The 17,947-nt window shown below is 38.0% G+C and overlaps 1 protein-coding gene across 2 annotated transcripts in view; it reads right to left on the bottom strand.

Moving 5' to 3' along the window:
* The window catches only part of il1rl1 (interleukin 1 receptor-like 1), a 51,088-nt gene extending 34,557 nt beyond the window's left edge, over nt 1-16,531 (bottom strand). For both annotated transcript variants that reach the window (XM_039743954.1, XM_039743953.1), the window contains exons 1-2: nt 16,510-16,531; nt 9,628-9,695 (exon numbers count right to left, since the gene is read on the bottom strand). In XM_039743954.1, coding sequence (XP_039599888.1) covers nt 9,628-9,691 — 64 coding nt within the window. In that variant the 5' untranslated portion in view covers nt 9,692-9,695; nt 16,510-16,531. The remainder of the gene's footprint in view (nt 1-9,627; nt 9,696-16,509) is intronic.
* Between the last annotated feature and the right edge of the window lie 1,416 nt (nt 16,532-17,947).

The raw sequence follows: 17,947 nt of genomic DNA on the forward strand, positions 1-17,947 counted from the left end.
CAGCAGCGCACCATCCCCACCATATACGGTGTTGACACTGCACTGCTTCCCCCTCCTGAGACGCCGGACGGTGGACCAGAATCTCCTCGAAGCCGTCCGAAAGTCGTTCTCCATGGCCTCTCCAAACTCCTCCCATGCCCGAGTTTTTGCCTCAGCAACAATCGGCCAGCGTTCGCTTGGCCTGCCGGTACCTATCAGCTGCCTCCAGAGACCCACAGGACAAAAAAGTCCTATAGGACTCCTTCTTCAGCTTGATGGCATCCCTCACTGCCGGTGTCCACCAACGGGTTCGGGGATTGCCGCCACGACAGGCACTGACCACCTTGCGGCCACAGCTCCGGTCAGCCGCCTCAACAATAGAGGCACGGAACATGGCCCATTCGGACTCAATGTCCCCCACCTCCCTCGGGACGTGGTTGAAGTTCTGCCGGAGGTGGGAGTTGAAGCTACTTCTGACAGGGGACTCTGCCAGCCGTTCCCAGCAGACCCTCACAACACGTTTGGGCTTACCAGGTCTGACATTATACGCCAGTAATAGCAGCTTGGTAGCAACTTACTTGCACTGGCTCAGACCACATGTATGAGGTTTATAGCTGTAATGGCAATGACTGACAATTATGTATGGTGGGCAATGGAAGTGTGAAAACAACCATAAATTGATGTGCACATTGTGAAACCTAAGCCTGATGTGACTTGGCTAGAGATACAAAAGCAGGCCACTTAGAGGAAGTGAAAAAACAGGTGGATCTATCCAAAGAGGAGCAGGCTGCTGTGAGGGAAAGGGATTGAGTGCATATTACTATACCAGACCAAATGGATAGCCCATACTGTATATCAAATGAGAACATGAGGTCTACATTGATTACTCAGATTTTAACCCATATTAGCCTTGAAAACACAAGAATCCTTACAGCACTGTTAATAATAATTATAATTAATAAGTCGTCACTGCTTAATGAACAATCTGCTGTGATACCTTACACTTCACTGCTAACATACTATTGCTATCTTTGCATCTGTATTCTAGTGTATTCTGTTTTATTGTTGTTTTTGAAATATTATTTTTCACATTGTTATGTCTTTCTCATTGTGATACAATTTATATACTGTGTCTTTGTGAATCCATTCCTTGCACTTTGTGGGTGGAGCCCCAGGAGGCAGGGCCACCCTGATATCATTGCTGCTGGGTCTTCCTTCTGCTTTTATCTGGAGGCCAGAGCAAGACACCTAGAAAGTGGATCATTAAAAGTTGTTTATTAGATTAATGTAAGTATTGCAATATTATTTTATTCCTTCTAGTTTTGCTGACTTCTTATTTCATTTTTAATTTTAATTCTGGATTAGTGTTTTTGAATTTGTTTGCTTAAAGGATATGTTCAGTATTTTTCAAGCTGAGGTTATTTCTAGTTACACATGCACACCAGAGGCTCGCCTTCTAGGCTCACATGAGGTATGCAGTAACAGCCCCAGATGATAGGGGACACTGTCGCAAACAGCCATTTTTTACCTCACAGCCTTAAGAAACTGCCCCACAAGAGCAACAGAGCCAGGGAAACTTCACTCCTTCTGGTCTGTCCTTTATATTTGGACCTGACAGTTCGACTAAGATGGACAACTCCGGATTAAAAGTCTGAGCAGCTTAGAAGGGATGCCAGGGGCAACGACCCGGCCGGGACGCCTTGAGGGACCAGAAAAGGGTCAAAGCCAACCCTAGATCACGTGGGGGCCGCCTTCCTGGTTGTTCTGGGGGCCACGGGTTGAGGGCATGGAAGCCCTACCCTGTAGGGGCCCATGGTCACTGCCAGGAGGCGCCCCAATGCCTTGGGGACCTGTTGCCCCAGCACTTCCGCCACACCAGGAAGTGCTGGGGGGAAGACTTTGGGAGACACCCGGAGAGCTGCCGGGAGGACAGCCGGCACTTCCGCCACGCTAGGGCGTGGCCAAGCGAGGAATGCCAGGAACACCTGGTGCTCATCAGGGGACTGCATAAAAGGGGCCGTCTCCATTCATTCAGCGCTGGAGTCGGGAGGAGGCAGGACGAAGCACAGAGGAGGTGTGGAGGCGGCCCGAAGAAGGCATTTGTGGCCAGGACTGAGTGTGTTGGGGTGTTTTGTGCACTGAACTGGGTCTGTGTGACCAATTTAATAATTGTAAATATTGTAAATAAACGTGTGGTGGTTGAGAAACAACATGTCTGCCTGTCTGTGTCCGGGCCAAGTCCACAAAGGCTTCAAGCCAGCACTTTTCTTAGCACCATCGAGCATGTGTTTTCATTTTTGACTTTTTTTGTTTTCAAGTTAAACTGGGTTTGCCTGGCTGGCACCCTAACTATTTTTGGACTCACCCTGCCTCATCACTTGTCCTGCTACATTCTTCACAAATGTGGTATGTATGCAATTGCCATGTAAAATTGTGATGTAAAGTAAAGCATTTTCCATAAATTTTAAAAATATCTTGTCCGCACTGGCACTTTATAATGGAGACAACTGGGCACAGCGCACCACAGGAAAAGAAAAGTTTATTTTCACTAGGCAAGACAAACATCTGACATACTACAAGAACAGATCTAGGTAAATAATCATGTTGGGCATATGACCGAATGTTGGATGAAAACTGCTTAAGAAGACAAAACTAGGGGCTGTTATAAATATTTCAAGTATAACATGAGAGAAGCTAATTACTTATTTTGCACATCTTGTGAGTTCTGTACCACATTGGTTCTTAATACAGGGACACCTCTCGTGTTTTGTTCTTTTGTGTTAAAATCATTTCACTTGTTGTATCATTTGAGCTCAATAAAGTGCAATCACAAAAATCAGAAAGTGAGCGTGCTGAACCATCAGTAACATTCTAGAAACTTCAATATGTTTGAATGGTATTGTGAGAGTAAGTCATCTTTCTTTCTTTCTTTCTTGATGGACAGAGGAGAGGGGTTGTGAAGTAGAAAAAAGATGCAGTATTTTAATATACCTATTTAATTCAGTTTTTAAAAATAATAAAATATATTAAAGAAACAGAAATTAACCAAAAATAAGAAAACAAAAAACGAGAACAAAGTCATTACAGTCAAGATAGTTAAATGAACATAATTAAAAGATGCCAGCCTTTACTGTCTTCCTAAAGTTTAGTTTATTTTTTTAAATTATTCTTTATGTCACATAACATGTCTGTCAGTATAGACATTTAAGGTTTGATATTTGGAAGAAAGATAACATCTGTGTAAGGCTGTTAATTTTATTTTAAGTTTTTTTTTTCTGCCATCTTTCATGTCTGGCAATTTCTAGAAGTGCCTTTTAATTTAAATATAAGAAATCTTGAATTTCAGTCATTTTCAATAAAGGATGACGCATTTTGTGAACCTCTAGCACAGTTACATTGTGCAATTATAAGAAAGTATGAGAACACATTAAAGGAATACTTCACCTATATATATATATACAGTATATATGTTACTTTGTTTAATTCGTAGTGGTGGCCAAGACGGATGCAGAAAGGAGAGAAAATTCATGCAGAATGGAGAGAAAAAAGTTTATGGTACAATATGAGGTGTGACAATGTAATTCTAGGAATGGGCGTGCAACGTTGCCTGTGCTAAAAGAACCATTGTAGCTGGTAAAAGTGGCACATGGTGAGGATGCTATGACGACGTCAAGTGTCTTTGAGTGGCATAAGAGGTTAGAGGAGAGGCAAGAAGATGTGAATGGCGATGCCAGAAGTGGATCATCCATCATGACAGTGCCCTAAACTGTGATGTGCTCAGTGTTCATGACTTCCTGGCTAAGGAATCCATTTCCAAATTGGATTGTTCATTGTCCTTACCTGATTTAGCCCCTTGTGATTTCTGGCTCTTCCCAAAATAAAAAAGAAAGGACAAAGATTTTCAGACATTTCTGACATCCATCGGGTTAGAAAATGGATGGATGGATGGATGAATTCTGTGGCAAAGTCATGTAACTAAATTAATAGCTGCAGAAGGAGATTACTTTGAATGTGACAGTAACCTTTAGTAAACAGATACACACACATTTTTTGTCACACCTCATACAAGCCAATACAGACCAATGCTGTATAACAGCAAACAATGTAAAAAACATCCATGGAAAAATTGAATGAAACATCTCATGTTACTCACATTGCATAATCCACAAGTCAGTTATGCAGTTGTACGCTAAAAAAGTTGGAAACACATGTTTTTTGCTAAAATGATGTAAACCAGTTGCTTCCAGATTGATCAACACACATCATAAACAGCAAACTAAAGCTCCATGGGAGTTACTTTGGGAACTGAGAACAGGACTCGAACTACGGATGAGGGGGAAGCAGAAATGAACATTCCCCTCTTGTTACTGATCTTCATCCTGTAAAGAGCTAACAGATATTTTATCGCCTAAATATATTAAAGCATCAGATTTCAGAATTGTTACTGTATCTTATAGTTCTGAAGTCTGGTGTTGCAATGGTTATGTTGTGTGAAAACACGACTGGATATAAAAAAAAATAACTTGATGAGTAAAGATTTCAAATAATGAAACAAATCAGCACAGTTGGTCTCATTTATTACTGTAAAGAAGAACACAGGGACATAGATGGAAGCTTGTTAAAACAGATTTTGTACAAACATTAGAAAGTTTTTCTTCAGGCAGAGAACCATAGACACATGACATAAATTATCAAGCAGTGTTCTAGACAGTAGGAGTTTGGGGGCTTTCAAAACTTAACACAATTAGACAAACAGCATTACAAAGCTTTGTTGGGCTGAATGGCCTGTTGTTTGGCAAAACCATGCTAATGTTCAAACAACTTAAACTTATCAATCAACATAAAGTGAAACCTTATGGAATGTTGGAGGGAAGCCAGACTACAGAATTCAGGAGAATGTGCAAACAGGCAATGACTGATATTAGTTTGCTCTGCTGCCTTACACTGGAGCTCCAGGAGGCAATAAACAATTTGGATGAAATATCTGTTGTTCTCAAAACGTCTATGTGGACATCAATTCCAGGCCCTGTGACGACACTTCTGGGATGCACAATTTCACAAGAAGTGAATATGATGCCAATAACAGCATAAACAGTGTGAACATGATATCGTCAACAACAAACAACAGTCTAAATGTGAAAATGTAAATAATATATCTGAATAATATTTAATAATAATAATCAGAAGTGGGTAGTAATGAGTTACATTTACTTCAGTAACTTAAAAAAAAAAATGTATTTCTAAATTTACTTCTAATTTGCACCACACTTTTTACTTTTACTTGAGTACATTTGTGAAGAAGAAACGCTACTCTTACTCCGCTACATTGGGCAACACTCAGATTGTTACTTTTTTTCTATTAGATATGCTAATTAGCCGCCAGTGGATCTACTGCATGACTGCTTCACCAATCAAATGTAGCAACAATAATCACGAGACTCCATTTCACCAATCAGGTGTAACAACAATAATCACATGGCTCCATTTCACAAATCAGACATAGCCTTGCAGTCACATGACCACACACAAACTGTGGCAGCATAGCGGCACAAACTCCTCACAGACAGGGGACAGGGAAAGAAAGAATACAGTACAAGTGGAACCTCGGTTTGCGAGCATAGTTCGTTCCGGAAATGTGCTTGCATTCCAAAGCACTCGTATATCAAAGCGAATTTCCCCATAAGAAATAATGGAAACTCAGATGATTCATTCCACAACCATAACACAACAAATATAAAGTAAAAATACATAAAACAAATTAACCTGCACTTTACCATTGAAAAGAATCATGGCTGGTGTGAGTGAGTTTCTAAACTCTTCTGGGATTTCACCCAACGGAACGACACGCGGAAGAGCGTCCTGAAGCAACCGCAGGCACCCAGCGCTGTAGCAGTTCACCGTAAAAGAAAATCTGAAAAGATCGCGGTCATGCTATAAGCACCTGTTGTTGATGGGTGATACAAGGAACAAGGAACATTATAAATGCGCAGGGCACAGTATTACTTGGCCACTAACCTGGGCATGACCCTGCCTAACTGCTGTGTCTGTGTATAGTAGAGTGACAGATCCCGCTACAATAAATAACCACGCTGTTCCTGTTTCAAGCTGAATAAAGATGGTGTTGCTAAAGAATTGAGACTCAGCTTCATTTTTTGGGAAGACAGGGACTCACACGTCAAAGTACACACACGTGGTCACAATGCTGTAGTAAACAGAATACGCTTGTACGGATGTTGGCTATATGAGTGAGGCACGCCGACTGACAATTGCCCACAATCCTGCAGCAAGAGAGAGAAGAACCGTCAGCTCAGTTGTGATCACGTGACGCTCGGCAGACAAAGCGTGTATGGACTACTCGTATTGCGAGACCTTGCTCGTTTATCAAATCAAAATTATTAAAAATTTATATTGTCTTGCAAACACTCGCAAACCAAGTTACTCGCAATCCAAGGTTCCACTGTACATGAAAAATGAGAGCCAACTCCTGCTGAAGCTTAACCATCACTTCACTGAGGGAAGAACAAACACATTTTAACTAAACATGCACAGACACAGACAGTTATGGTAAAGTGAGACTTCTTGTATGTGCACAAGCTGCCCTGTTCTGTTATTTTCCATTAGCTATGCTATTTGAAGAGCAAGTGACTATACAGTACTATATTGTCAGTGTACAGTATATCTTGGCACTGTAAGTAGTTTGCACTGTTCAGACATACATGTGACCTACTGTAGGTATTAACTTCAAAAGCTTTGTTCTGAAAAACTGAGATTTGGAACTTTGTGTTATTTGTGCATCTTTATTTTATTATTTGGAAATAGCAGATTTTGCCCATTATTTAATATTTTTTTGTCTGTCTTATTACAACATTTCTAAAAAATAAATAATTTATTATGATCAGACAGTTACTCAGTACTTGAGTAGTCTTTTCACCAAATACTATTTTACTCTTACTCGAGTAATTTTTGGATGACTACTTTTTACTTCTACTTGAGTAATATTATTTTGAAGTAATGCTACTCTTACTTCAGTACAATTTTTGGCTACTCTACCCACCTCTGAAAATAATAATAATAATGACTTTTATAGTTCAATTAAATTTTACCTAAATTTGACATTTTGCAGGTAATAATAATAATAATAATACATTTTATTTATAGCACCTTTCCCAAGCTCAAGGCTCGTTGTGCATGCTGACATAGCCCATGTATATAACCATTGTGTTAAATAATTCATAATCACATATTCATGTAAGTGGCATATTCTCATACACACTTTTCATCAAATGAGATAAGATATCACATAATCTTGTACTTTTTAGAAAACTCACAACTGAGTCTGCCTGTTTCCTGTAGGCACAGTCAGCATGATGAAGGTTTCAGATAAATCCTGTCAGGACTTCTAGTCCTATTACAGCTATTGAAAATGAGAGAACAACATGTGAAACCACCTGCTTACATTTCTCAAAATGTTATATTTAACCTCTCCAAAAACCTTTTCCCTTTCTTTTCCCATGTGTAAGCAATTGATTTGAGATCGTCCTACAACTTTCTCTTTATGGATTGTGGTTTTTCTCTTTCTCTTCAATGATCTGAACAAATACGTTCATCTTGCCAAGCAGTTTTGCCACAGTTTCTTTTCCAAAAATGTTTCCTCATGTTAGTGTGTTACTGTGTTTGTCAGACCTGGGGCCTCATGTATAACGGCGTGCGTAGAACTCGCACTATAACATGGCGTAAGCACAAAAGCCGAAATGTGCTTACGCACAGAAAAATCCAGATGCAGGAATCTGTGCGTACTCCAACTTCCACATTCTTCTGCTACATAAATCCCGATCATCGTGAAAAGTTACGCTCGTGCACGCGCTTTATGTAACGCCCCAACTCCTCCCAAAATTACGCCTCTTTGAATATGCAAGACAGAGGTTGCAGCACTTGAAGCTGTACAGAGAAGAGCAGCCAGGTGTATTGCAGAACTTAGGACATGTCCTACTCTGACACATTCCGAGAATGAAACCTGTTTAGTCTTGAGCAGAGCAGACTGCGTGGGGACCTAATCCAGGTCTTCAGATTCTCAAAGGCATTGATAAGGTAGATCCAGCAGAATACTTTCAGCTTAAGGGTGAACCACGTTCTCAATGATATCAGTGGAAATTTAGGATGAAGTTTATTTAGGACTGGAACCAGAAAGTTTTTCTTTATGCAAAGATTTGTGGGGATCTGGAACAAACTATCAAGTCATATTACTAAAGCAGAAACCTTACCAACTTTAAAGAGAATCTGGATGAGATATTGGGACGGCTTAGCTATTAGCTAAAGCTAAACATAGCAAGCTTGATGGACTGAATGGCCTCATCTTATCTGTCTTACTCCTTATATTCTTAAATGGTTTGCATCACACTAAAGACATTAAAATGAGCAAGTGATCTCAAGACACTTCTCAGTGAATACCTGTTAGAAGATTCAAGCCAAAAGGGGAGCACTTTAAGGAGTGGTTTTGTCCCAGACTGCCAGAATGATGGAATCAAAACCTGTAGCTACTCTGGCCTTCAGGGGGAATTGGTATTCTGATGATTTAAGCATATTTTATTGCTTTTGACTCCTGACAAATGTGCTTCCACCAAATATTGGCCCAAAGGGAATGCAAAACTGTGTAATTAGTTATGTTCTGTTTATTTGTAATGAATTTTATTTTCCCCTGAACATCATAGATTCATTGAGCAGGAAGGTGGCACAGTGGTTTGTGCTGTTGCCTTACAAGAGACTGGATTCAAATCCCAGGCTGGTCATGGCCTGCTTTGAGTTTTCATGTTCTCTCCATGTCTGCATGTTGTTTTTCTTCAGGTACTCAAGTTTGTCTCCCACACGCAAAGAATGTGTGTTTAGGTAATTTGGTGACTCTAAACTGGCGGGGGTTGTGTGTGGACTGGAATTGACCATCTAAGAATTATTCCCATTGTGTGCCTCATAAAGCTAAAACAGGCTGCCTCCACGGCTCTGGATTACAGTAACGTTTGATAAGGATAGTCAGGCATTATAGAGATTTTCCAGTTGACCAAACAATTTTGATTAAGTAAATTAAAATTCCTAATGCAACACAGTCCCCCAGATTCATGGCACCTATAGCCACATTATTCGAGTCATTTCCATTTAAAAACTGCCCCTCATTTTCATATCACTGAAGCAAGAAGTTGGTGCCCAGTTAACACCTTCTTATTTCCTCAATGATCCATCCTAATAAAAAGACTGAAGTGGCTATCATTTGTAGTTCATAACTACTAAGTTGTAGATGACTGAGACTGTCATTTATAAGTATTGAAATACTGTATAACAAAACTATGCTTTGTGTCCAGAACTAAAATACAGAAATATTACACAATTATGTACAAGTTGTAGATACATTTGACACACTTACAGCGAAATCAGCCTACTTGCTTGGAGTGACACAGAGCATTAAAGAAGTTTAAAGTTCAATGCTGTAGACCACACATCAAAAACAAAGGGAGCAATGTAAGAGGGCAACTTGTCATTCAGGGTAACTATTTAGTTTCATGTTAAAGAGCATTTTCTTGAATTCCTCTATGCTTTATCATGATTATATGTTAAGTAGTATTTTGTTCTCATTTTCCAAAAAAGGTGTTACATCCTTACCTGAAGACATCACTTTAGATGGAAGCACAAAAGAAATGAGGCAGATGAGCAGCAAGATTTCCATGGTCCTAAACAGATGAAAAAGATGTGTTGGTAATGCTTGGATTATAACCAAAATCAATTAATTAATAATGTAATGCACATCATTAAAAAGAATTAATTAATTCTGTCATATAGCTATAACAGACACACAAGAAAAAGAAAGAAACAAAACTGAGACTGGTTAAGATAGATAGATAGATAGATAGATAGATAGATAGATAGATAGATAGATAGATAGATAGATAGATAGATAGATGAAAAATAAGTAGTAAGTAGCCATTTCTTTTTAATTGAAGTACTGTATATCAAAGGCTAAATTATGACATGTACAGTGCCATCTTTGACACCATATTGGACTGATCTGGATCTGATACACCTCAATTGTGTGCTCAGATCTCATTTTAGCATTGTCTTCATATTCAAGGATTTTAATTGCTGGACAAGTAAAGTAGCGGGATTTCAACATTTTTTAAATGTTACTTTTTACCATTTGTGCTACCCCAACTCCTTTAATGCCTTTCAAAATCATTTGCACACTCTAATGAGTGCACAATCTTTCACCAAGGTACGCGGCTGCATTAGTAATCCACCAGACAATAAGAGTCATGTGTGAGACCCCCTGGAGTCTAAGTGAGAGAATGTCAGAACTGGATATTTCCTGATTTCATAACAGTGATATCAAAGGGGAATACCATATTTCTGCACTCAGGGGTTGCCTGACATTCACATACAGTACTTCAAGTTAAGAAAGTCTTCAAGAGATCCAAGAGTTACTTACACCTCCGGAGCTCTGGATTTACAGTGAAAGTATGATTACAGAAGCTCTAAATCCATCATCTTTTTCTAGACAGTGTATTGTGTGGTCACTTGTTTAACCTTATCTCATGTAGCAGCAGCAACAACAACAATTTATTTCTTGTATAGGCCAAAATCACACAACGGGTACCGCAATGGGCTTTAACAGGCCCTGTGTTTTGACACACCCCAGCCTTGTCTACCTAAGAAGACAAGAAATAAACTCCCTAACAAAAACTACCTTTATAGGGGAAAAAATGGAAGAACTCTTGGGAAAGACATCTCAGAGAGAGACACCTTTCTAGGTAGTTTGGGTGTGCAATGGGTGTCAGAAATGGGGTAAATAAAATACACAAAACAGAACTTTAAAGAGCTAGACGGCCAATCTATCTTTGCCACCTCAGGAATACAATGCAGCCTAGTTCTGGGCTGCCCAATCTGATGGAGGATTCTTCTATCAGATGATTCTAGGGCTCAGGATTGGCACCAAGAAATTATTAGTGTATTTAACATAATCGGGGTTGGGAGGGGTTTGCGGGGTGGTGCCACCAAGCCCCAAACCCTCAGCACAGCCAACACAAATACAGTCAGTGTTGCCTTCTTTCCCTCCAGACTCTGACTCCCTGAGGAAGATTGCATGGTTTCCTTTTATGTTGGGTCAAGTAGAAGGTTTGAAAAATTGGGATCATGAATTCGTGAAGTATGATATTCAGAGAAGGACATCATCAGAAAATGTCATTATATGCAGATGATATGGAACTATATATATATATATATATATATATATATATATATATATATATATATATATATATATATATATATATACATTACATATATATACATACAGTACATATATATATATACATACAGCACATATATATACACATACAGTACATATATATATATACATATATATATATATATATATATATATATATATATATATATATATATATATATATATCAGACCCACAAAATTCTGTGACTGCAGCCCTAACGGCACAAGTATAATTTCAAAAGATATCTGGGCTCAAAATGAATTTATGAATTTGAACAAAAATGTGCTTTTTCCAGTGAATTCTCTAGCAAACAGCAGTAGATTGGACACCTTCCCTTTTAATCATTGCAGATCACTTTAAATATCTAGGGGTAAAAGTCACAAGTAAATATAAAGCTCTTCTCCAACAAAATTTTGCTGTCTGCATGTAAAAACTGAAAGAAGACATGCATAGATGGTCTACTCTCCATCTTACATTAGCAAAGAGAATTAACACTATCAAGATGAATAGCCTTGGTGTCACAATCCCTCCTAATCCACTAAGCACCTCTGTTAAATCAGTGGGTAACTGATGTTTTATACTATTCGAAGGTGGAAAAAATCAAATTCTCACTTAGAGGATCTGTTCAAAACTTTTTTAAAACCTGACAGAACCTGATCAATAACATTTTAGAATAAGCATTTATATTGAAGAAAAAGACTTCTTTTTCTCTTTACTACTCTCAAAGTTTTACTCTGGCTGTTGGCCTTTCTCATTGGGGAGGTTGAACTGAATTTAGTTTTGTTAAGTTTGACTTGATTGTAAATCACAATTGACAGGCCATGGCCTCGAAGGACATGCCCGCTCCAGGACAGTTCTAGCAAAAGGAATTAACAATAGCATCATCTGAATGGCAGCAATATAATGGTAGAAATCTAAAGTAAAACTTTAATTATATTTCCAAAACAAATGATCAATATGGGTAACTTGGGGCATAAAATCCCCCAACAGAAGCAAATGATATTTAAAATAAGAGACCCTGACACCAGAGTTGTGTGGCACATGATGTTATTAAAGCAACAGGATATAAGGCCATCCACATTAACCCTTCCTAATCCGAGACTGATGATTTTTCAAACACTTAGCACTTTGTTTATCTAGGGTTTGGTTGCTTGCTAGACAAAATTTTCTTCTTGGCATTTTCAACTGATTTTTGGTTTGATTAACGTATTTTCGCTCAGACTTTTGCCTGTTTAAATAACTACACCATTTCAAACCACTACTAGTTTTTTCCCTCCTCTTGTGGTACAGCTGCAGGGCTCTTAGGCATACTATGTGACCCGTGAAAGCATGCTGGCCATGACATGAGATGGTCACTCACATCATGCAAGTGTCCAAACTTTAAGGACTCCAATTAAATAAACTTGCTTAGAGAAGTTAATCATGGTTTAAAACTATTGTGTTATGATCTCATTTTGTTTCAGTTTTTTTTTCTCAATTTTTGTTATTTCTTTTTATGAGCTTAGGTTGCAGAATATATTTTTTGTATCACTGTTTTTTTACGTTTGTTTTTGTGTTGAAGGAGTTTATTTATTTTCATGCTTTCTTGTTGCATCATTTTATTTTCTATGGCTGTCGTTATTTTGTGGGAAAATGTTTTATGGTTGCTACATGTTGCCATGTGGGGATAAGCAGAATTGTGTGACACGTGATGTTACTACTGCTTTGTTGTTAAGGTCAGCATTGTGTATTTCTTGGTTGTCCAAGACTATGGCTATAAGTTAACCAATCTGAATTGACTTTTTTCCGTTGTATTTCTGGCTGTAGATCTGTTTACTCCTGAGATTTGGTTGCAATTTTTCTTAATGTTTTGACTTGATATCTCAGTCTTTTTGATCTGTCCTGTTTTATATTTTTGAACACATTCATTCTCCTGATACCTTTTTTTGTTTTTTTCTCATTTATTTTACTCTCAAGCAGAATATCTTTTTACTAGCTGTGCTACACATCTAAGACAAGCTGAAATCTAAGAAATCAACCAAGACCTAATGTTTTGTATTTGATACATGGGCTATCCATTCGGTTTGGTATAATAATACACACCCAATCCCTTTCCCCCATGGCAGCCTTTTCCTCCCTCGTCTGTTTTCACCTCTTCTTCTCGCTGTAGCTTGTCAAGCTGACCCCTCTTATGGTCATGGCAATTTGCTGGGAAAATGTGGCTATGGTTGCTACTGCATTGGCCTGGTAGTCGTGTTGAGGCTTTGGTTTCCCGATGTGCGCATTGATTTATGGTTATTCTCATTCATTCATTGCCCACCATGCAAAGTCACTAGTCATGGGCATTACAACTATAAGTTTCACTCATGTGGCCCAAACAGGGGCAAGAAAGTGTATACGACGCTGCTGTTGCTGGTGTATAACATTGGACAACAGAATAAGCCAATAAGAATACATTTTCTTTTTTTCAAACCCTTCTTTGGTATCTTTGTTATCATTTTTGATTTTTTTTACCCTCCTTCTACATGTTTTGCCAATTTCTACATTTTTCTTCATAACACTGGAAACTGGATGGGCACACAGATACAGAGACACTTGTCTTTTTATTAAGGTGGATGTTTGAATTGTGACTTCTAGTTTGAATTTTGGCTGTAGTCCTTTTTCGGTTATTGCGTCTTCACATTACTGACCCAGGCTATGTCTGACTGTCCTTCTGTTTCACCGCAAAAGGCTTCTTTATGCACATTTGCTCCTTAATATGCAAATCTTTCCTGACTTGACCGTCTTATAATCTAATACAAACATAACACTGTCCGAACGAGTAATTTCACTTAATATCTAAACAATGGGTGGTTGAAATTCTAGATGATTTAGATATATTTATGTCTAACAGCCCACTTCTAATGCCGCAGGTCTGCGAGTACATCGCAGCTTTTGGACTCACTTTTCATGACACCAGTAGCAAACGTACTATTAAGAAAGGACTCCTTTTATACTATTACTCCTTAGAAAGCCGTCTTAATTCTGATTAAAGGGCAATGGCCTTGGTACACTTAAAATTTTAAATACGTGCATGAATTGATAAATGCAACATGGATATGTTGAAATACAGCAATTTTATTTTGCAGACTAGGGGGCTTTGCCCCCTGCTCGCCAACCCCTGTGGTTAGTAAATTGGATATACAATTTTTATTTTTTTTTCTTTGGAATTGTTACAATTTCATTATTGGCACTTTTACTTTAAAGCTTCATTAAAAACAATATTTTTGGAGACACATTGTGACAACACAACGTATAACTGCCCGTGAGTGAATATTGTTTCTGTTTCCCTAATAAATAATCTGACTTTTTCTAATGTTTGTCGCTGTGATTTATTTTATCACGATCTTCTTTGGTGTGTAATGTTATTCACAGAATATATACATTACCTTTCTTTTTGGATGTTAAAATTTTCATCGCTTCTCCATGATCATAAATATACACCTCACTGAATTGTGTATTCTTTGAAATTCAACTTATCGTTGCTTTAACTGTTGGGGCACCACAGATTCTCATAGCGTATGGTCTATTATTGTGTAAATCCACGTTTTGTGCATAAGAACGATGCAAATGCGAAAAGACTTTGTTGTCTACTCTTTGCCTTTTATTTCTGACCTCGATTTGTTGTGCTCTTTTTTCAATTACACCTTGTTCTGATGATTAATCACCTTTTATTTTGCGGTGCAAATGCAATCTTTTCTTTGATACTGTAGCGACTGACATGATAAAGTGTCACAAAAGTTTTACTTGAACAATCACTGACTTCGTAAACCCAAACACAACTTTCTAGCACCCTCTCCAATCCCTCATCCTCCGCGTCTCGCCCTCCTTTACCACATCAATCAATACCCCGCTATCAGTCTTCCGTGCTGTACTCTGCCCTCCCTCAATTGGACCGAAGAGTCACTTAAAACCAAAATGGCCGCAACCTGGCTGGGACGCTGCAATACTTTCGAATTTTACTGGTTTCATAATCTCTTATCTGCCTTTTTTTTCACTCCAGTGCCTTTGGGTGTCTATTCTCCGTATTGTCCTTATACGCTTTATATGTGTTGAGAGCACAGGATCTGTGTGCACTACATGCTTTTTTTTTTTCTTTTTTCTTTTTATTAATTTTATTGCAATCTATACAAATCAATCAAGTTTTTACAAAAAAGAAAAATTGAGTTAAGAACAAATCGATCCCCACCCCTGAGAGAGAGAGTAAGCCAAACGGCATGAAATTTAAGACCGGTAAACATACCTAAATTAATAAATTCTCTGTACTTTATGAGCTTATTTTAAAATATTACTGATTAGATCCTGCCATGTTTTGAAAAAAGTCTGTATGGAACCTCTAACTGAGTATTTGATTTTTTCCAATTTCAAATAGTATAACACATCAGTTTCCCACTGACTTAAAAGAGGAGAGTTTGGGTTCTTTCAGTTTATCAGAATAAGTCTGCGTGCCAAAAGTGTAGTGAATGCAATCACAGTTTGGTTGTCTTTCGATTAGGAGGATAGATTAGGTATAGATCAAGCCTGCTCTCTTTCTCTCCCCCCCTTAACCCCCACTCTCCCTTTTTGCCTCCCCAAGTGAGGCTAGAACACACTTCACACAGTCCAAGTCCTCTGACATACCCAGAGACAGAGCACGTCCAAAGCAAAACAAGCCCCCACGCAGCGTCGTTTTAGGATTAAAAAATAGAGATATCTATTACCAATATAGTCTAAAAAAAAAAATATATATAAATATAAATTAAAAATGCAGATATATAATATACAAAATGATGAAATAATTTTGCATTAATTTATTGCAGGGTTTAAGAACAAAACTAATTTAACATTGCTCACTGTAAATGTTTGATGCCATATTGGTGAATGTTTATTACTGCCTTGGGTAAACCTCTATGGTTAACTGCAGCTTTACCATCAATGTCAAGATGTCAAGTTCATGTGCATTAGTTATACATAGTATAATGACATGCAAATTTTATCACGGTACTATTTCAGAATTCTTACAAAAATAGAGTGCAATATTTTCTTTATTACATAGCTGAACTCCACTCCAATCACTGCACTGAGACTGTATAGAAAGCTTTCATAATCTCTATATAAATATACATGTACACACATCTCTCTCTCTCTCTCTCTCTCTCTCTCTCTCTATATATATATATATATATATATATATATATATATATATATATATATATATATATTATAGAAAATATGAGTTTATATATAGCATATGAAGGGAACTTACCAGGCTCTTGACTATGTAGTAAATAACCTGGCAGATTTTTTCTTCTGCTTTTTTAAAGCTGTCAGAGCAGCACAGTGCTCATCATTCTTAGAATTTTAGAGCCTGTGAGATAAGATCATTATGTATGATGTCATTATCTTACTAGCAAATCGAGCTTGTGAAAATTTCGCAAGAATAAAAGCGTTAATAAAATGATGATGAGCGAGAGAAGAACATCACATGTTTCAGTAAGAAAGGAGATTGTCTTAATAAGTAGTGACTTGTGAGAGGACTCTGTATTACAATAGTCACATGATTAGTATGGGATGTTATTATAGTCATTTACAAATTCATGAATATTTACAATACAAAGTGTAACATGAACAGTTTAAAAAAAGGGAAGAAGGGAAGTGCAGGGCACATGTAAGTCAGTATTTGGGAAGTGTGGCCGTCAAATAATGCAGTATACCGACGTCTATAATAATTGTTGGAAAACGCAATTACATTATTGTCAGCAAAAATATTCCACTGTGTGTAACCCGCAAGTACCTGTACATTTAACCGTTTAACCATTTTCGATATAACTGTGGAAAATGTAGTGTACAACTGGCCATGGGTAAAAACAGGGCCTGGCAAATAAACTCAGACGTTATTAAACGTATGTCACTGTGACTTGGTGATATGCTAAACAAACAGTGAATTGCCTACACCGTAATATAATGGGAATATCTTGTTTCTTGTTGTCAGTGTTATGGAATCCCTGTAGTTTTTCCGTTGTAACTTTTTCTTGCTGTCTGGCAGCTTGCCTCTGCTCTTCAGAAAGGTTGTGTGTGTAATTTGTTTTTCATTTACTGTCTAGGTATAAGACTTGCTGCTGCTGATCTTCAGGTAATGTCGCTCTGTGGTTTGTCATATATTGTCTTTGTTGTTCTAAGGCATCTTGCTTGTGCTGGTTGGTCTGGCATGATGTAGATGTTTCTGCTTCTAAGCGTTGGTCTGAGTATGTAGGCCGGTGAGACTGTTTCTGTTGATCGCAGCTAGGCTGTAGGTGCCTTTTCATTTTATTCATGAGTGATATTTTTCCGAAACCCTGCTGCTTACACACGAATTGTACTGAGCCTTTTGGCCAATAATGCTGCCCCCAAAAATGTGCCACCTGGGGTGGACTGCCCCCTCTGCCTGCCCCTAGCTACGCCACTGTGAATTACTTACTAATAACTGAATGTTTTGAAAACTATTCACTCAGTATAAAAGATTGACTAAGGAATGTATTTGGTAGAGCAGTGTTAAAGGATTACAGTAGTAGCAGTAAGATTATACTGATGGAAAAAATACTTATCACAAAGTATCTATTGCGATAGGAGTAACTTAATAACTTTGTTTTCGTTAGTGATTTAAAATGGAACTTTCCACGTCCCCACACACACACTCAAACTTGTTTTCTGTTTTTTCTGTTTTA

This window comes from Polypterus senegalus, chromosome 2, assembly GCF_016835505.1.
Source record: "Polypterus senegalus isolate Bchr_013 chromosome 2, ASM1683550v1, whole genome shotgun sequence".
Lineage (NCBI taxonomy): Eukaryota > Metazoa > Chordata > Cladistia > Polypteriformes > Polypteridae > Polypterus > Polypterus senegalus.